At 30.9% G+C, this 22,085-nt stretch overlaps 2 protein-coding genes across 2 annotated transcripts; both read left to right on the top strand.

Annotated features, from left to right (window-relative positions):
• The first annotated feature begins 960 nt into the window (after positions 1-960).
• On the top strand, positions 961-3,040 carry LOC128178323 (uncharacterized). The gene is made up of 3 exons (XM_052845436.1): positions 961-1,183; positions 1,713-2,240; positions 2,358-3,040. The coding sequence occupies exons 1-3, from the start codon at positions 1,106-1,108 to the stop codon at positions 2,367-2,369; spliced, it is 618 nt and encodes a 205-aa protein (XP_052701396.1). The 5' UTR covers positions 961-1,105; the 3' UTR covers positions 2,370-3,040.
• A 12,690-nt stretch (positions 3,041-15,730) lies between these two features.
• LOC128178416 (keratin-associated protein 19-2-like) lies at positions 15,731-16,796 on the top strand. Its single transcript, XM_052845559.1, has 3 exons — positions 15,731-15,857; positions 16,141-16,543; positions 16,700-16,796. The coding sequence occupies exons 2-3, from the start codon at positions 16,142-16,144 to the stop codon at positions 16,709-16,711; spliced, it is 414 nt and encodes a 137-aa protein (XP_052701519.1). The 5' UTR covers positions 15,731-15,857; position 16,141; the 3' UTR covers positions 16,712-16,796.
• Positions 16,797-22,085: the final 5,289 nt, after the last annotated feature.

The following is a 22,085-nucleotide window of genomic DNA, read 5'->3' as shown; positions in this document are numbered from 1 at the left end:
GATTGAAATTGGTGTGATACATGTAAATGTATGATATTAATTTAATATGGGACACATCCATATTGTGAAGTATTTTCGTATAAAATGCCACTGAGTCTTTTATTATTTCTACCTTTTCTTAGTATAATGCCCTTTTATCTGGTTAATATCAACAGATGTCCCATATCACCTTAATATCTAATAAATCATGTCCAGTGATGTCAATATGTCAAGGTGTTTTATTGTTTTAATAAAAAGAATTATTTAAGAAAATAAACGTCTCTTTAAAGAGATTTAACCCATAGGTTTGAAAATATGAACAAAAGATTTTTATTATTCTTACTAAGAGCTTTATATTCTTTAAAGTAAAACGTCTTATTGACAAAACAGGACATGAATAATTATATATTAATATCGTACATTTATATGATTTTACACACTAAAGTGTGTTACTTTACCAAAATAGGTTTTCCACTTTAAGACAAATATTCAAAAATATTCGAATAAAATATCTTTTAATAACAAAACCATGCTTCATGATCAGAAATGATACTTTAACGATCAATAAATTATGAAGTTTATCAATTAGTTAAACATTGTGCTTATGTATTCTTTAAGGTGTATATAATCTTAAAAGTGCATTGCATTAATCAAATATAAAAAGATATATATAAAAATTTACAACAAAAAGTGCAAGTAAAATCACATTTGATCGAAAACCATTGTATATCTTGATCATAAATCAAAAAAGGAAGAAGCGGTTCTGTTTTACTTTAATTACGCATATATTTTTAGAATTTACTACAAGAGTGCATTCAATCCATTTATATGAAGATATTCGTCTCCTATTATTATATGGAAATCAAAATTATTTTTAGATTTAGGTTTGACACACCTTTTGTACTGTTTTACCTGTGGATTTATTAAAAAAAACTACTGTTCGCAAGTTGGGCATTAATATCGAACCCACGCGCGTGCAATATATTTATGCAGATACACTTGATGAACACCTTTAATAATTTTCAGTGGTTGGCTATACGCTGTAAGAAAATATGATCCGGGAAACTGTATTGATAAAAAGAGTTGACAAGCTTGATAGCTTTTGATATTTGATGTAGTCGCTTGAATGCACAATGATATTGCTGTTATAAGTGAATCTGACACAAGATTAGGAGAACAGTTGGCATTCAACAAGGGAAACAAGGTAGGTCTGTTAATCAAGTAAAATCTCCAAAGCAAGGGCTTTAATATATTTTACCAACAATGTAAGAGTTCAATGAAATCTTGTCGTTAGGAGAGAGTGTGAAATTTCAAAACACGTTCAACGGTTCAAAGTTTATATTCCTCTGTTCATAGATGCCATTGTTAATGAAAAGTAGTTAATGAATTATATGTATTCATGTTGTGGTAAACGTATGAAGACAAAAACGAAATAAATCACGGGATAACAGTATTGCTTGCTTAAATTTGTCATAATTAGCCAGGTAATTAAAATAATAAACATCTACATAAAAGGTAATTGACCGACCAAAAATAAACACTTTGCTTTATACGAGCAACGAATTACCAGTTTGTATCATTAATTGCACCTCTATATATAAAAATTAAAAATGCCAAGTATAATTTTAAAACGACGATTTTTTAAAAAAGTTATTTACATATCTACAATGTAATACCTAATTAAGGTTACATCTGCAGTAATATGTGTAATAGTTTATTTTTTTCCTATGCAGATGTTCGAGCTCTTCTACCAATGGTTATTCCTCGGCGTGGTGATACTGCAAGGGGCAGATTTTGTATTAGGACGATTTGCTTCAGGCCCAAAACAAAGTATGCCAGTTCACCGATCTTTTACACAGAACACAGGGCAACTAGGTCCCAACACGATCCTAAATAACATGCTGTCTCACCGTCAGTACTATAATACACTCATGGGGCGAATGATGGAAATCAATAAAAGTAAGACCGGTAACCGTAACCAGAATAACGTGGATGTGGATGAAATAATAGAGTGGAGATTCACGGATCCACACAACCTTGTGGATACTTGGGCGCCACCTAGCGGTAGGTGGGAGTACTTTGGAGATTGGAGGGAGTCGGACCGAAGTCGATTCAACGATGCAGCACCCGCCGCAGCAGTCAGAAGAACCAATATCATTAAGTACTTTTTCCGAAGAGGCATTTTGTTTAGTCCCAAATTAGATGGAAGTGACGTCCCACGACAAGTTCATGATATCCCTGTCTTTCATTCAAGACCAATGGTAAATTTTGCAAACATACTTAATTATTCAGCGTCAATTTAATTAAATAAACTATATCTGACATTATTCCCACTATACTTAATCATATCTAATAAATCATTATTTTTACTTTTTCAGCGACTGTTCTAAAGATTTTCCAGTGTTTCTTTTTTGTAAACCATCAGCTTTCATTCCTGTTTGATTTCAAAAGTTGATATATTCTATTTAGTTTTATACAATGTATGCAAATATTATTTCATATTTATGTTTTTATGTTCATAATTGTGTACCTTAATATTTTTCTACAAGATACTTTATACCATTTGCATTCCGAAGCTTTCCGGTTCCATCATTTTACTGATGTGAATATCTTATCCTTGATATACTTTTTCATCGGTAACAAATGCAACATGTTTCTCCACTTTCGGTGAACCGTTTTCCATATTTTCTTTATCCCTTGGTTAGAAGATTGTTGTGAAGCTTCATGTTGAGAAACTACAAATATGGCTTGTAAAATATAACTTTTTTATTATCTTGTGATGCATTTTTGTTATTTTATAACAGTGTGTGTTTGATATCTTTGAATCTTCATTAAATTGCAGGTTACATTCAAATATTAATATGCTTATGAATTCTTAAAAAGAAAGGTATACTTTCGCTTGAACAATTGAGACCATTGAAAAAAGCTCTTACAAAGCCAATCAAAAAAAGTAAGTTCTATAAATACATACTACCCACAATGCATTATTGCAAATACCGGTGCATAAGAAGATTATCGAGTATCATTGCAAGAAATAAATTATAGTATAGATCAGAAGATAATGATTATTTCGAATATGCAAAGCAAGATAGTGAACGTGCATTGTAAAGTATATAGAGTATACATCAAAAGATTTTAGAATATATTTACTACACCATCGAACATGCTTCACAAAATATTGAATACTGTGGAATCATTTTATTCATAGGGGTCAATGTCCACATTTATTTTCAATATGATTATTTTTTCTATTTCTCTTTTGTTCCTTAAAAAAGGGGCATGGTCACGATTTTGGTCAAATTCTATTTTTATTATTTACAATGCTTTAGGAATGCATTTCCAATGACGAAATGAAATTGGAGAGTCAGTAGTGAAGTTATAAGAAAGATACAGGGCTCACAATTCTATGTCATGTAAACAAGGCTCGTGTCCTGTTTTTGTTTACATTAGTTCAATATACCGGTTAAAGTTCTTTCCCAAGCTGATTTTCCCATCTTCTTATTCATTTTAAGCATAAATAAACAGATCTTAACGTTTACTACATTCATTTTCGGTCTAAAACTGGAGTTTTCACTTCAACATTTAAAATGTAAACAAAAGCTTTGTTTACATTTCGAATATGAACTGTAAGCTCTGTAACTCTCTTATAACTCAACGAATGACACTTAAATTTTGGTTGCCTATTAAAAATGCCTTACTAAAGCATCGTTAACATTAAAATCGGGAAAATAATTTTTGACCAAAATCGTGACCATGCCCCCTAAACCGGTGCGTCTTTTTACCCCAATGAACCCCAATGAACCCCAATGATACCCCAATGATACCCCAATGAACCCCAATGATACCCCAATGAACCCCAATGTTACCCCAATGATACCCAAATACACCTAATGATACCCCTATGATACCAAATAATATCTCAATGATACCCTAATGAACTTTGAAATATTAATACCCCAATGAAACTAAATGTGTGCATAGTTAAAAGATCTTCCGCGCAAGCGTGTGAATAAACACCGTACATGTAAATAATTAATATCAAGGTGTTTTTTTTTCCTTTTGGTTTTTGTTCATTTTTGACCGAAAGTTTTCTTAATTCTTTTTTTAAAAACTATTCTTTAAAATTAAAATAAAAAATCCAAACCATGGCTGAATATTTAGAGGAGCTGGCAGGGTTTTAAAAAATCCACACTGAAATGGATGATATATTTAATTTGTTCCAATGTCAAATTTCTCTATAATTTTTATTACTGTCCCAAATAAGAATTTATAGCAATTGGGGAGCAAAATTAAAAAGCAATTGGGGAGAGAGGGGGTTATCTCATTCAACTTTCCTTTTTCTGCATTCATCATTTATTCGTAAAGACGTAGAAGTCTTTCTCTAATGGAAAAGAATCGATATGTCTCTTTTTCTTAAAGTTATGTTGAACTAGCACAAATGACCAAAACTCCCATCAGGACATAATTACAGGTCACAAACAATCTTTGAGTCAAATTTTAGCTTAAAAAATTCTAATAATTTCCCATCACAAGATATGGCCCAATCGGTGAAAAAACGGCACGTAGTTGAAATTTCATTTGTGTAACATGTTGTTACATAAAATTCATTAAGTGTATCAATTATGAACATACTTAGTATCATTTGGGTATTTCAAAGTTCATTGGGGTATCATTGGGGTTCATTGGGGTATCATTGGGGTATCATTGGGGTTCATTGGGGTAAAAAGACGCACCCCTTTAAACTTTGTTTTTCATGTAGGCAAGTAATTACTAAATAATACATTTAGGTGTTGTCTCATAAGTGTTGGTGTGCATGTATGTGTGTGTGACTGAATGTCTATTCTTTGACAAAATATATATATATAAAAAACTTTATAATGCGCGTATCAGTCTCCAGGGCTGATACGGATTCTGTGGGACTTAAACAGATCGGTACTCTATCCCTTCCGGAACTCATTTGTATTTTCCCCTTGAGAATAAAGTGAAAATTAAAAATTTAAGACAATTCATTCAGTCCTCTGGCTGGTATGTCTGTCTCAGGCTGATGAAGGGTGTAATAATAAATTGATATGTATTATTCTCTATATATAATATTGTATTAATAAGATCTTCTGGGAAAATATTGAGTATAATCATATTCATATCCTACTTGAGCCTCTTTGGTACAATAGAAAGTTAAGATTCAGAATAAATAACACTAGACATTGACCCGTGCGTGCACGGGTTGACATTGCATTTACGAAATAGATACATAGATCGACACACCGTATTGTTGACATTTACATAACCAGCCTTTTAGCCTACAATAACTATAATGCTATTAATTTCACAACACTCTGCTTAGTTAGCATAATCTAACTGTGTCTCGGGACAGGCCTTCACCACAGTTAAAATGCCTTTCATATACCCGTAATGTAGCAAAAACTTGCAGAATCGCTTCGAAAAAAATTTGGAGAAAATTAATGAAGCTGCATTGAAAATAGCAGTTTAATTATTCAAAACAAACCATTTTGAGGCTCTATATACCTTTCATCTATAAATTAATTCATATAAATAAAGAATTAACACCTTTTCAGCAACGTTTTTTACTCGCTTCGAATTTACAGATCATGCTGACATTCAGAACTCTCGGGACTTTTCATATTAAATGAGTTAGAGTTTTCTCCCGCATTTCCTTTGATGAACAGACTATATGACAAATTTTCAATGAAAATTTACACGTACTTGTTTTATCATTTCTGAGTTTATTCATGCAATGTGTGATATTGTGGAAATATAAACTAAAGAGCTTCCCGTGATTTAGCGTGATTGTAATGTGCATGCGCAAGATTGTAAAATCCAAAAAATTCAGATGATTTCCGGATTTTTAAAAGGAATTTTCATTGATTATTAATGAGCAAAGCTTGATTGAGACAAAATAAAAACAAATTGGTAATCTTCGAGTACCAATGATGTTTTAAATATATAAAACAAAAGACAGTGCTCTTCCGATTTCTCGGTATTAAAGCCCAAACATTCGAGTCTATTATTTTAATATAGTAGTATAGATATACTCTGTAAGACTACTGTTAAGCCAAACTGTTGTGGCCAAATGTTAAGCCATTTTCGCATAACTTAATGTCAAACCATATCAAGTGGAATTGTCTTGAATCAATCAAAAGACTTTGCATGGGTAAAAAAGGAACATGGAACATTTATGATCATTGAATGACAAAATCATAACATAGACCTATTTGGGAAACCAAAGGGCTAACGATTTAATCAACCTATATATTTTAACTGGAAACATGTTCATTTGGACCCTAGATCTGCAAAAAAGATTCTGGATTGATATGTTTTAGTTTCTCAAATATGGTTGTTAATGTTTGATCAGATTTTTAGAAAGTCTGGTCAAAGAATTGTGTTCGATGCCAGAACCGTTATTATTGGTTTTCTTGAACAGAAACACATGGCCATAAATTAAAAAATCATTTTAGTTAAGAGACATATTTTCGCCAATTCAAAAAAGTGCTTATATTTTATTTGATGATATTGTTAAATATTTACAAAATTGTTATTCTTTAGAAATCATTTTTTTTTTAAATAGATAAAAAACCCACTAAAATGGCTTGCCTTTTTGATGTGGCACATTTTCTAAGAAAACTTCATCATGAATAATTTAGTATTTACTTTTTCAACGTCTATGTGAGTTTTGAAGTGTGAGTGAATGGCATACATTAATTTGTATCAAAAATGAATTTTAAAAAGAAACTATATCAAATAATTGTAATGCAACAAACATGAAATAAAAACATACAGAAATCTATTGATAAATAAACATGAAAACGTGAATACATGTATTATAATTAGGGATGTCAATTTCACTCGGTTTGCCTAGTTGATTAATCGGAGGCTTTAGTCGAGCGATAGTCGAGTACTCGATGAGTTAAGCGTATTCGAAACTGTGGTTCTTTTTTTAATCAAATCATGTTATGCCACATTGATCTCATCTTAGATTAAAGAACATTAAAAAAATTTATGATAACATATACTAATTTTATTTGAATTGAAATAAATTGGAAAGTATTTAATCTATAAATATCCGTTAGAAAATGTTCTGGCTCTTCCTCTTTTTTTCTCTAGACTCTTAAATTTTATTGAGCTCCGTATCATCTTAAAATCAAATGTGACCTGTACAACGGTACTAAGTCATTGTCTTTGCCTAATCAAAAATCAAAGTTTAATTACAAACGCATTAAGTTAATTATGTATACGATATGTATATGATTAAAGTTTTGGTTATGCAAACATCTAATCCAATGAATAACTAATTAGAAAAATCGCAAATTGTAAAAAGTAACGGTATATGACTGTCTAAGTAAATCAAAGAGATTAATTTGTTAGCCGCTTCAAAAATACACAAGGGACATCGATTGAAAAGAGCGAAATTTAAGGATCAAACATGTCGATAAAAGAAAAACTGTTGCCAACATTCGTAGAACGAAAACTGCCGTGTAAAGAAAAAATAATTACTATTTTAAAATTCTGTTTACTTTATTACGAGTAATCGACCAAGAAAATTTTTTTAACATTTTAGTCGATGATCGGTGTGACCGAGCGAAAGTCGAGTACTCGTTGACATCCCTAGTTATAATTGAAATGTTATATGCAACTTTCTAATTAAATTGAATGGGGTGGCCACAAGGGTTTTAATGTATGTATTGCAACAACAATAAGGATAAAGGTAAACACATATTTACTACATAATTTATGCAAAGATTACAAACAAATATATTTTCCTCCAAGTATATAAAACATTTTCCATTGGTATAGATAGTGTCCCCTAATTATTAAGTTATTACTATGTATATTTATTTTCGTTATGCTTGTAGTTACCAATGACACTCCATCGCTTATTCACCACATGTATTAAATATTGGTTAACGAGCGAAATCAGGATGACTTTCTTTGAAGGATGACAAAGAGGAAATTGAATTTGATTAATTGGAAGAAACCAATCAGCATTACTTTGTACAAATAATGATCAAAACTTACGACGTAGCTTGCAATAAACTATGTTCATATCGACTGCGATAAACAAAAAAAAGTATTTGTAATCAAATTCATAGCCATTTAGTGATTCATTTGAATTCGATAAATTGTTTTATCTGTTGTTTATGTATTGATACAAGTATTGATCCCCGGTGTTTCTCTATTCTGAGAATAGAGAAACACCGTAGATCCCCAGCCTTGGCTAACGAAGATTGAAATTTAAAAGATCATATCTACTATTGTAAAACAGAAAAATATTGTTAATAAAGTTCTCTATCTTACAAGAACTACTAGGTATATATATCTTTGGCGATACAATGGCGGTGGTAGATATCACAACTTCCACGATATAAGTATTTAATATAACAAAGTGTGAATATGACATTATCAAAGATGTTTAATTTTTGCCAATCAATGTACAGATATGAGTGAAACATCTTTAAAATCTATGATTACTTTCTTATCAAATGGTCGATATATTCTATATTTTGTCAAATTATATATATCTTTACAGAACATGTCAAGAATTTGTTTCTCAAAACTATTCTAAATTAAGGAATGCCATCAAAGGTGCTACATCCCGTGAATCAATTCAAAACTGTTCCGACAAAAGCATTATTTCTTTCTTTACATGATTTATAAGGATAAACAGAAACTCACTAAGAATGTGTCGAGATAAATTTACGTGATGTAGTACATATGATTCGACGAAGGTCTTTTCTAATTTTTGGATAATATAAATCTTGTCTTAGTATTATATCTATGCACTGATACTCCAACATTAAGGTGGCTCTATACACCCACAGTTTATTCCAATTTTCAATAGAAGGCCACAAAACATATACTTATCAAATATTAAAATGACGATAGGGATACTATAGGTATTTTTAAAGAATTTTTTAATGTTTTTTCGTGTTTTTGTAAAATATTTTTTTAAAAAGACAGCTATCAAGAAATTGAGAGAAATTATTTTGTCATATGATGGATATTTCCTTCGGGCACATAAAAAAAATATATAACACTTCTTAACATTCAAAAATGTTATCATTGCAATTTTTTTTAGTATTTCCCCAAAACATATTTTTTCATATTTTCTTACTCTGTTGATAAATCATCTGAAAAAGTTGCTTGATGTAATAAGAAAATGTATTTTAATAAATGTGAAATAAAAAATTGAATGAAAACAATTGCAAATAAACACAAAAAATATTTTAAATTTTATTTGGTATGAAAGTTCCTCATGTAAGGGTTATCGTTCCTAAGTCCCAAGGCCCAAACACCTTGGGGACTTTTCATTTCTGAGTTGAAGAAAATTTCCTAAATATAATGTTGGAATGATAAATACATGCATATTTCATTATAGACTTTGCCCTGTATAAGTGAATATATTCGCTTTAGTGCAAAACTAAGTCAAATAAATAAAGGGGAACATTGACTAGGCTAATAGGATTGAATGTATCCCAACCTGAGAGAGATTCAAAGCAACCCTCTCATCCCCGTTAGGTGTCGATATTAATGTGCATTAAAGTATATTATAATTGAAATATTTTCACCTGTTTAGAATTTTCTTTCACGGTATTCAACCAAAAAATACGTTTTAGAAATTGTTAGAAAGTTAAAAAATTTATTGTTCTCAACGGGATTCGAACTCATGACCTACTGGTTTGTAGTGAACCCACGAACCCACTGCGCTACGGTGTAACATATCGATGATGCTAAAGAAACTCTTTAAAAATTTATACTTGATTTTATTGTTTATTTCGATAAATAATACCACACAACGTGAAGATGTCACATACCACATTACTTGTAAGTAATGAATTTTCCAATTATCAAATTAAATCTATCCATTTAACAAATTTTTCAAAATAGCGGTTCCCATACAATTCACCTCAGTTTAAATCAGCCAGTACCGGAAATGCATGTTTCCAGATTTACTTTTTTGCGTACTGCGTCATCAAAAAGTGGTGTATAGAGCCACCTTAAGAATGATTTTAGGAGGCTCTGCGTGCGGCCTATAGTAGTAGGTTTGTCCGTCTGATTTCACTTGATCGGAGCATATCTGTTTTCCCCTTGGGCTACTTTGGCTTATGCATTGAACTTCGACCACAGAGTTCCTTTGAGTAAAGGATGTGCAGTGACGTCACAAACGTTGAACGCTGTAAACTGCAACGTCACAAGCGAAAATCAAAGTTCACGCTTGTGGCTGTTACTGTGGCTCTTCCATTAATATTAACTTACCCTTAGGATAAGATAGGAATTTTAAGGTATAATTCACATTTGCAGACAAGGCAAGAAGTTAAAAAATGTAAAAATAAGCATGAAATCATGACTTTTTTAAGTATACACTCTCATAACTGCAGCGGTGTGTGCATACAAATAACGCGCTAATGACGTTTCAAGGTCCAGGTTCAAGGTCATACTGGACCACGGAGAAAAATTTCAAAGCATCCTAGTACATACTTTCCCCTTAGTCATATTTGGTTTGGATATAAACAGAGCTTGTAAGGTTAAGCTGTGCAGAGACCTTTGGTCAAGTTTCAAGATCAAAAGTGACAGTCATAGCAGATTTACAAAGAACATAAATGTTTTCCCAATGGCTTTATCTTGCTTGGATCAAACCAAAGGAATCCTTATAGGTAAGGGATAAGGAAGTGAAATTAAAGTTATATGCCAACTGCGAAATTTCTAAGTCATAAGTTAAGGTCAAGGCAAAATCTTCTGAAATGCTTTTCATCATATTGTCCACTATTTACGAGGAGCCCTTTGAGATGGTCACCATCTTCATGATGTCTATTTTTTTTAAGTTGTAAAATAGTTTGCAATTTACTATATCATTTAGCACTTATTTCTCTTTTTATCTTACCAACTCAGACTTAAGACTTTTAATGAAACCAATTTATAACTACTTTCTATCTTAACTTGTCAAATATTTTGAAAATTGAAAGAAATTTAAAGAATCAAAACCTTTAAGACGTAGAGACGAATATACATTATTTGCTTCTAGTACAATATCTCATTAAGTCTGCATATAAATTATTTGGTGTGGGATTTTTCCCTTCATATTCAGTGTACACTACTATCAATATAATGATGGATTATTTTTCTGTATGTGAAAACTTCAAATATTTTTTTTATTCTATATGTATATCGACAAATGTAAAGAACCGAGATTGATCTCACATCTGAAGATGTGTTTTATTGTACTGGTATAATAAGTACTGGTAATAAGATGTGTCGTAAGTTGAATCTTGTCTTCATTCTCCGTATTTTCATACATTTGAAGCAACTTCTCTATCTCCTGCCAGCAATTGTCTCCCTTTTCGTATACAAATTATTTTTTTTTTCAATAAATTATGTTGACATGCAAGATGTGCTTATGATCTGCTTATATACGGAATTTTTTCTCTTAATTTTTTTATTTTTTACAAATGAAGGTTTTTACGTGGTTAGAATTGGCTAAATCAAAAACAAAACAAAACATCGACAAACACAATTAATAACAAGAAAAAACACCATTATATACCGAGAAGAAATAAGACTAATGCCAATGGTTTTTTACCCTATAAAAGCATGATTTTTAAATATCCTATGTGAAAAAAAAAATTACCAACTCTTCAACAAAGGTTGCAAAGGTTGGTGTAATTTCTTTATTAGAATTATATGTCATTTCCGACGTCATAAATTCAACATTCTTTGCAAAGGTTGGTGTAATTTCTTTATTTGAACTATATAAGTCATTTCCGACGTACATGTATATTATATAAATTTTATATATCGTAACAGAATTAATTGCAGTTCTATGCCTAAACACCTGTACAAGTATTTTATCGATCACTTGACATCATAATCTTATTGTTGTTTCAAATTATCGTATTATCTTATTGAAGATGATTTAAAGTCTTGAATTCGGTTTGATGAAATGCTAAATATAGGTGATGTCTTTTTTAAGTTCGTTATTATTTTTTACTCAGTATTTTATCATTATTTTTATGAAAGAGACGGGGAATGTTCTTTACGTCGTCAATTACCCCCTGATGTAATAAGTGACTTATATATCTATACTTCAAAACTCTTGTTTTCTTAGAATGCGTTGAAAGACGTATGAAAGATTCAGTTCAGTTCAGTTCAGTTTATTTCACTCAACACCATATAGTGGTACAAGAGGTACATAAGAAGAACAAACATATTTACATATATACAATAGAGAGAGGTACAAAAGAGAAAGGTGTATTGAGCACTTACCAATATAAAAAAGGGGAATCTTTGCGTTTATTTTAAAAACAGGTTTTGTGTAATTATCAATACAAAACATACTGAATTTTTTTTTCATATCCAAATTGTGTTTATGTTTTGGCATATATTGTATGGATTAGAGGAAACGTCAACATCCTTCTTTTTTAATTGATTTGTCAAACTCGTCTCTAACTAACATGTGTCAAAGTCTAATTTTATACTCAGAAATAAATATTGCTTTAATCTTTCTGTACATTGTATATATTAGACGTTAAATTGAACATCCTTTTAAATACAATTTGTTTTATTTTTAATTCAAATGACCTTAGAAAACATTTCTCCGAATATTCTATAAAATTACAAATATGAAGCATATGACTAATTTTCACATACATATTAATTTCATTGTATTTGATTGATAAAACTGCGAAATCAATAAATTAATCATCTAAAGTAGTGAATAATTTTATACGAAATTAATCAAACTTCAATCTTAAAAGTCCTAATTTTTTTTGAGATTGTGTTTTTTGTATCGTATGTAAAATTGTTAATTAAACCTTTTATTATTCCTGATAGCTTACCTGTGTTTTCAACGAAAATTAAGTGACGATCAAATGCATTTTTATCAACATTATCATATTTAAATAACTCTATTAATTAAGTATCTTATTAGGGGCTAACTATAATTATCATCATTAAAAGTTTATGACTAACCATTAATCTTACACTCTATTTTTTCAAATACACAAAGCATCAATATTTGATATATTATTTTGTTTGTTGCTTGATTATGAAGAAAGTAGTGATAAAGAATGTATTAGCATTCGACACAAATGCCAATATTGTAAGAGGAATGAACTTCTTTATCATCAGTTTTGATTTAATCATATAAGTTTAATGTATTAGTATCAACAATTTAAAAATAAGTACCCTAATGAACTCCTGAACCTTGCATTAAGGAAAATTTAGATTATTTAATTTTTAAAAAAACCAACAACAGCCTTCTGGTTGTGAATGAGTTAGGGGTGGAGTCTTGTTTCTGCCTTGTGCATGTGGAAATATGCGTCGCATTTTCGAATAAATAGATATAAAATGTTTTTTCAATACATTGAATATAATTATAAATAACCATATCTCATTTTTTAAGAATGATAAAAAAGGCCAAAAATGTCTCAGATTTTTACAAAAAATTAAAAGAAACTTGGTACAAGCAATATTTATATTAGGTTATTTCTAAATCCCAATTTGGAAGCATTACGTGTACATGTAAATAATAGTCATTTGTAATTTATTTAAGAAAAAAGAAAGAAAGAAAAAGAAACATAATGCTTGAAAATTAACGCAGTTGTCACGTGATTGAGCACAACTAGTTATGACTTTTATGTTGAGGGATAAAGCATGACCCGACCTTGCTTCGAAAACAAAATGGTCTTTGATTTTTAATTTAATTATCATTACAATAAAGACATGAAGACTATTTCCTTTAATTTCATCAGCCACCTGATCTTCAGTTTTAAATTTTCTATGGTCTTTCAAAGGTATAAAACGGGTTTTTAGGTGATTATAAGTTGGATTTAAGTGAAATTAAACTTTTTTCACTTGCTAAAAAGATGACAATTTTTGACGCAAATTTAGGAAAATAATCGAATGTGTTTGACATTATGCCGATACTTTGTTTATCTAGGGAAATAATATATTAACGTTATTCATGTTTTTATCGACATTTAATGTTTACATTTTGAAATGCTAAAGAAAATAATTAAAAATTAAGAGGTTTTTTTTACATTTCATCTGGGGGTTTCTATCTAGTACATACGTATTTATGTATATCTATGTCAAATATAATCGTTCCATTTTTGGGGATAAGTGATAAATACCCAGTTTAATTACGTTTAATTAAGTAACGGCAAACATTTGATATTAAATTCAAAATCAATGCAAACTATGTATGTGAATGAAACATTTATCAACTTCAAAATACAAATCGATAATAATAAATTGAAGAAATCTTTAATAAACTTGTTATTTACAGATTAACTCAACTTAATTCTACTATATGATAAGGTATCAAGATTTCTTTCAAAATTCCTTTCTAAAGTAAGGAGATTTAGGCAAAGTTAATAGTAACGGGAAACTACGTGCAGCTGTACATATATCCATAGGAACACGGCTTTTCTGTTTACATTTCAACAGTAAAACATCACTTTTCATATCTCGTAAATGCCTACAGTGATTCTGCCATGCTGTCGTTACCACGAACCCTTATGTAAATTGACATTTTAATTCAGTGGTTATTCTGTGTTTTCATGAGATTTATAGTCTGTTTTTAATTAATACAGACCGCATATTTCATTTTTTAAGTCAGATTATCAATAATTAACGTATTGCAACTTTAAATAAACTACATACATGTATTGCCTAGTGAAATAAGAACGAATGTAACACTGTAATAAGTTAAATGTCCATGCAGTTTAATTGGTTGAAGTATTTTGTTCTATTTTATGAAATACGTTTCTTTACTTTTGACTATAAAACTACCTTACATAAAAAGATTTATTTGAGGTTAGCAGATCACTTCGATTATCTGCACTCGGCGTTGTTTTTGTCTGAAGTATTCAACGTTGTATTGAAATTATACTTTCCTTACGTCTTTAAGTCAGCTATTCTGGCTTTGCTGTTAAACTTTCAAAGTTCGACATATTGAACCGTCAATGCCCTTTGAAATGCAGTCAGAAGATATATTTTGTTATTGTTAAACATATAAATGGCATTCGAACAAAAAATTCCATGTCTCAGTAATTTGAAACTTTGGAAGCGTTTTAATCAAATCTTTGGGGGGGGGGGACACTTTCCGAATTTTTCATAATTATGATAAAGCAAAAGTAATACATTATAAAGCGGAAAAAAGGATGATAATCGTACTTAGTTACTCAAGTATACATTTTATTTCTCGTTTTTAAAACGCAAGTGCTCGTCATCTAAGACCAGTACATACCTTACCTTTAATGAATTCAAAAGAACAGGAGGTGAGACAGCTCCTCTGTCAATTTATGGGAAACCGAATGTTTGGTCGTGAACTGATTGAATTGTTACACATTCCTGGATGTTCTACAGATTCCAGCAGCTATCTTCCGTCATGCAGCTAATCTGAAGTAAGATCATGGAATCCGTCACGGAGAGAATTGATCACTGTCATACCCTGTGTTTTGATTGACGCACCAAACCTTAAACAACGGGTCATTGGCAAAAACGTCACGTCACCAGACGGTGCATTCAGATGATTAATCGGCTTTTCCTCCTTATCAATAAAGATTTTGAATTAAATTAAATAAATCTTCTACGCATTATTTATTTTTTGTAAAAATTAACAGTTTTCTATCTCAAAGTCATAGCCCCATTAACATCAAATTAAAAAATGAGTAATGATAAACTTAATCAAACATCAAACACCCTCTTTATGTGGCTTTCATTTCGTTCACAACAAGATTTATTACAGGAAGCACCTCGTATTCCACTCAGGTACTATGAATACAGATGAGGAGGTAAGGGTATATATAGCGAACCCAGTGTTGATAGAACACTACTGCCCTTGCCAGGACCCAACACAAAAAGTAAGTAAACGCTCAACTACGCTATGAGTTACATTTTAATTTTTGAATTCTCGTTTTAAGAGGGTTTATATAATTTCAATTTAACTATTATTATTTTAAGTCACACAACTTAATTAAAGTTTTTTGAAAAATGAACAAAAAACTTCAGGAATGTTTAAAGGTTTTCAAGATTTTCTTTAAGAAACTGTTTCCATAATATCATCTTTGAAGAATGTACAGAGACATGAATATGTGATGAATTACTTCAGTTTTACATTTTTACAAGTAATACTTTTGATTACAGAATGTTTTCTCTGATTTGCGCTGTTGTTCTCATTGCCTCGGCTTTTGCCGATGGATACAATAATGGCGGCTATGGCTACGGCAACCGACACTACGGCTCCGGGTCACATTACTTAAGGGGTGGTCTCGGTGGACGTCTAGGAGGTTATGGTGGATATGGATACGGAAATTCCTACTCTCAATACGGTCGCCTCGGAGGTCTCGGACAATTCGGAGGTGCCGGACAATTCGGAGGTCTCGGTCTCGGACAATTCGGAAGTCTCGGACAAGGTTTTGGGCTTCAGGGAGGTTTTGGAAGAAGAGGAGGTTTAGGAGGTTACGGAAACCTTGGTAGTTACGGATACGGTGGATACGGAAACCTTGGTAGTTACGGTTACGGAGGACGTCATGGGGGTTACGGAAGGGTAATTACATGTATTTTGATATTTTCTAATTTCTTAATATTTATACGATTTCTTACAATATAAGTAGTTTCCGGGGGGGGGGGGTGTTCATGTTTTTCTTCGGTGTTAATTAAATAGTCTACATTATTATTAACACGTTTTCTTTCTGAATTTCAGAGTACCTACTAGATGGAAAAGTTATTCACCGAGGGATCTAACTATATTGAACCATGATTAGTTTGTTGATTGTTGAATAAATGTTGCATCTTTTTAACTGGTTAGATTGTGTTTTATTCTACATTTGATGTGTGTTAACACGTGCAGGTGGAGCTCTTTTCAGTTGGTTGTTTCAAAATTTACAAGGCAAGAATTTCTTGATTCAGCTAAAAAATTTAAAGACATAATTAAACTACGTAGTTTTGTATACATTTTCAACATTTAAATTGAAAAAAATTCCGAATAATGCTCTAATGTACTCTACTTTCTAAGTTTCTCGTTTGTTCGTGGAAACAAAACAAAATCGAAATAATTTCACTAAATACTTAAAAAAAAAAGAGAAATCTCTCGATTCAATAATAGGTATTTTTATTATCAGTTTATGAAGTTTGTAATAGAAATGCCAGGATATTCAATTTGAAAAATAAGAATTTTTGGATATAATTGAATATTAGGTTTCATAATCCTTACTTACCTTTTTATAAAAGCACAGTTCCCTGACTGTTCTTTGCGACAAAGGAAGATTATTTTTCTAGATACTAAGACGGAAAAACTACGAAACAAACACTTCTTTTTGACATTCTGATGCAGACATGTACAGTGTATATAAGTGTTACTGTAAGTTCCTGTGTGTGTTAAAAATATCATGTTCCGTTCATTATTGGGTTAAGGTGGAATAACACACCTGGAAAAAGTAACTCAAATTAACAGGAAATTTTTTGATAATAAAAGATATAATGATAAATAAATTGTACAAATGTCAAATAAGCGAAAAATTTGCAGTTTGGGGATAAAAAATGAATATCTAAAATAATTAGCCCAGTAAGTAAGAACAAAAGCCAATGCAGGATTCGAACTCGGGATGTGCTGATCACAAGTCCGACACTTTATCCACTCGGCTATGAAGTAAGTTACAGTCAATAAAATCCTTTTAATAAAACGAAATGTCGTTTCGATCAGCGGTCAGCCATTTTGTGATGATGATTTATTCCACCTTCAGGATGCTGGATCGTCAAAACATTAATCATCAGATTTACCTAAAATCTTAAGAAATAGCATGTTTAGTAATAAGTTATCATTTTGCAAATAAAACGACCATTAATTTCTCCTAATAAATTTGAGTATTTTTCCCATATTTCTTATATTATTTATATTTCTGGTATGTGATAACACAACGAATTGATTTTGTAATCGTAAGTTGTAAGAACTTGTGTTCGAACCATTTGTATGTGTTTATGCAATAAAATATTTTCAAACCAACCAATTGATTTTGTATCTATAGTCCAATAAATTCAAATGAATTTGGGTGCAAGCGGGGTTTGCATAATTAAAAAAATATATCAATATTCTAATACTTTATCGTACAATTGCTAAAAATTATAAAAATATAATTAATAAGTAATCATTCTCGAAATATTATGAGATGATAGTTTCGGTCGGACCGTGGTCAAATCCAATAAAGCCCATTTATGACAGATTTGACCACGGTCCGACCGAAATAATACGCAACAAATGATTCCTTATTCCTTATTCCTTGATTGAGAGCTCGTTTTTCTAAAGGAGATCAATACCGTCAAAAATGGCCACGCCCACCTAGCCCTATCAACCACCAGTTCATGACTCCTGTTCAATTTCAGTATACGTTTCTTATTGTCCCTGTTTAGTTAAAAGCTAAGTTACTTTGATATACTTAAAGTATGTGCGTTCAAATTCACCGCAAAACAAAATATTGGAGGAGATATGAACATACAAAGATCGGTGTAATATGCAAAAAAACCCGTAAAAACGTGTACCCTTTGTGTATATAAATATAATTCAAAGGTTTCGGTTATATAGGATTTAACACAACTAACCCTCGAATCGAATAAAAGGAGTGGCGTAATGAAAATCAAATTTTAAATTAAATATAGGAAGGTGTTACAAAAATATGAAAACTGAAATTGCAACAAGCAAATGCTTTGAAAATATGTCTTACTTCACAATTTAATGGTCATGCTGCTGTACATTTTATAATTATAGTGCATCGGTTCATGCTGGTTGATGGTCAACAAAAAGGCTTATTTTTGTGTAAACATAATATGTTCACTTGTGTCTTAAAAAACCTGTTCACAAAAGATAATCCTACGTCAATTATTAATTGTGTATCGTATCTGCTATTTCATTTTAATACACTGAACATGTACATTAAAAGAAAATTGATAACATTGTTACTGTCCTGTCAATATTTTAAAGTACATCAACACTGAGGAAATATTGAACTAATACATTTACAATTGCATTAAAATGTTTCAAATAAACACACTAATGAATACTTAATTCGAGAATGATTCGTCTATTTGCATAAGGGTTATGAAAGAGACTATTGTTATTCCCGTTCATCAGTTATAGAGGAGTAATGTATCGTTATGCAGCGACTGCAAATGATCGAGTTCTCAGTTAGTTTACACAATGGGCACAAATAACAGATGAGATATAGATTTTAATTATCTGTATCATGTACACTTGTGGGTGGTGTTCATGTATTTAAGGGCAATTCAAGAGGCAAATATTTATCTTGGTTCAAACGTAACCTAAGACATCTTTCTTTCTAGAAACAAGTGCACTAGATGTTTGATTGAACATAAAAACGAAGAAAGCCACACAGCGTCTACAGAAAGCTTTTGATTTCCAAACGTAAATTTCGCAACAAAGCTTTGTTTTGAATGAGACTTTTTTCATACTGAAATCAGTTCTTATAAACTGTAATTTGTAGTTTGTGTAATTAAAAACCAAATTGTAAAAAAAATGGGGTTAAATGGGCTAAATGTAAATATCTTGCATGTACTACACTGGCTCAAAAAAATTGAAATTTTAAAGCATTTTTTTTTTTAATCTTTTAACAAATTTTTGGTTGTACTGAATAGATATTTTCCAATTCTTGTATTCTTTTGGCATGTAACAGGAGAGATCAATAAACATCTTTACTTCTTATGTAAAGGATGACTTCACTAAAGGAAAGGCGATATTTACGAACAAATAAACTTTTAAAACAAGCAGTTTTCCTTCATTTTGTTTTCATAGGCGGGGTCATCACGATTTCTTGAATCTCCATACGATGAGGACGCCCACTTTTATACTGACCTCATACATAGTCAGCGCATGTTTGTCTATATTGATCTCTATTAAAAAGTAGTTGTGTATTTGCAATATCTAAATTATGTCAATGGGAGATAAATAAACAACCATGCATTCATGGTTTAATTGAGAAAAATCCGCTTCTTCTTACTTTTGCTTTCTCTTTTGTAACCATGGGTTGAAACATTATAAATCACCACGTGATTTCTCACCGCGCCTCGGGTAATTTTGTGAATACAGAATTCTATCACATGACGTGTAAGATATCATGTTATGTGCTAACGAGGACAATGTTTTCGAACACATTTTAAAAGTTCTCAAGCATTGATTTAGAGTCTTCTTTATTTACATGGGCGATACCATAATATTTACATTTTCAACTGTCTTTGTCTGTGATAATATTACGAATCAATTTTGAACTCTAAAACCCAATAACTTCATAAAACACGAGTGACACAGAGTGGGTGTGTCTTACAACATCACCGAAAAACGATATTGGCTGCTCCGCGTAGTAATACATAGCATGTGCTACATTAAAAAATTGTGGTTTAAAAATAGGTCAAATAAAGCCAAATATCAAGTTATAAGCAAGTTACAGAGTTCGTAATTCTTTGTTTTGTAAACAGAGCTGGAATATTGTCATTTTTACATGTGTTGTACTCGTGTAAGTTTCAATCAAATGTATCTTTCTTTTGTTGATAATAGTATTTATGAAGATACTGAATTAGTTTGAATTGTTTTTACATGTCATTTTGTCTAAGAAATGGTAATTCTCTACATTACATTTTTTGTAAACAACTATATGACTCGAGCTTTCTTTACATAACAACCAATCCTTACCTCTGTATCTCGCTCGTAACTTGACTTTAACATTCAATATTTTGGTCAATCATTTAAAATGCACCAGTAAACCATTTTATACATAAAAAATAAAAATAAAATTTTTGATCAGAAATCGTGTCCAAGTCCCTTCAAAATGTTCAAATTGGAAATAATATAAAAATAAGTAATAAATAATCATTCTTTGAATATTATGAGGTAATAATTTCGGTCGGAGCGTGGTCAAATCTATCATAAAGCCCTTCGGGCTTTATTGAATTTGACCACGACCCGACCGAAATTATTACATCATAAATTTTGTAATACTCAAAGAATGATTCCTTATTCCTTAAGTAAATAGTATACTTGTTTCATATAGAATAGAAAAGGCTATGGTGAAAGATGATCACATATTTTTTACATGACAATGTTATTCATGCTAGTCTAATTTTAGTACCATTCTGAAAACGTCAGCTCCATCTCTCATGCATATTTATATCAATCCTATCAAGGGCAGATAAGCGAAAAATTCTCTTTTTTCGAAAGTTATCAGGAGAAAAACATTGAATGGGGTTATTGTCTCACTGTCTAATATCTTAATTTATGTTGGAAATTGACAAGACTTTTTGATAAAATAAACTAAGGTGGTATAAGGTTAAGAAATAAACGCAACTGAAGCGACCGAAAAAGACCCAGAACCCAGCGCTAAGTGCAGTCATCCTTTAAATGAATTTTAGGATAAGGTTTTTAGATCCCTTCATTTAATGTATAGTTCATACTCACTGTCATTTTCAATTAATATTGTGTTGTGCTATTTTATTTAGGATATATTTGGAACTTATTTATGCTTTAACAACACGTATTACAAAAAATATTCACGTAGTTTTTCACTGATAAAATTGTTTTTAAAATTTTTATTTTAATAATTATATGTTCAACAGAATCTTCAGAGCATATTTCAAACCAAAATCCCCCGTATATGTTTAATATAAAGACTTACTTTATTATATTATTGAATTTCAAATCTTGCTGTGATGATAAAATAAAAATTAATTATATATAACTTGCTTTAATTAAAACAAAAAATATTAATGTCGTATTTTTCAAATGCCTTAACTTTAAGAAACAGGCCAAATATTGTCACAGAAAGTGACGGACAAGTGAACAAGCCAATTACAACAGCATGGTCGACACATACAAGCGTTAAGTGTACAAGTGTTCGCATAAAACAATAATCTTTCCATAAAGCAGTCCAATGTGATGTATTTATGACTTCAATGCACCAGAAACGAAGTAACTTATATATCACAGTCTTCCTTCTGTAGAACATTTGATGATGAGGTTACAATACATGTATGTTTTTTGTTTTTGTTTTTTTTTTTTGGGGGGGGGGGGGGGGGGGGTTGGTTTGGTT

The sequence above is a fragment of the Crassostrea angulata genome, chromosome 3 (genome assembly GCF_025612915.1).
Source record: "Crassostrea angulata isolate pt1a10 chromosome 3, ASM2561291v2, whole genome shotgun sequence".
Lineage (NCBI taxonomy): Eukaryota > Metazoa > Mollusca > Bivalvia > Ostreida > Ostreidae > Magallana > Magallana angulata.
This window is presented reverse-complemented; position numbering and strand designations above follow the sequence as displayed.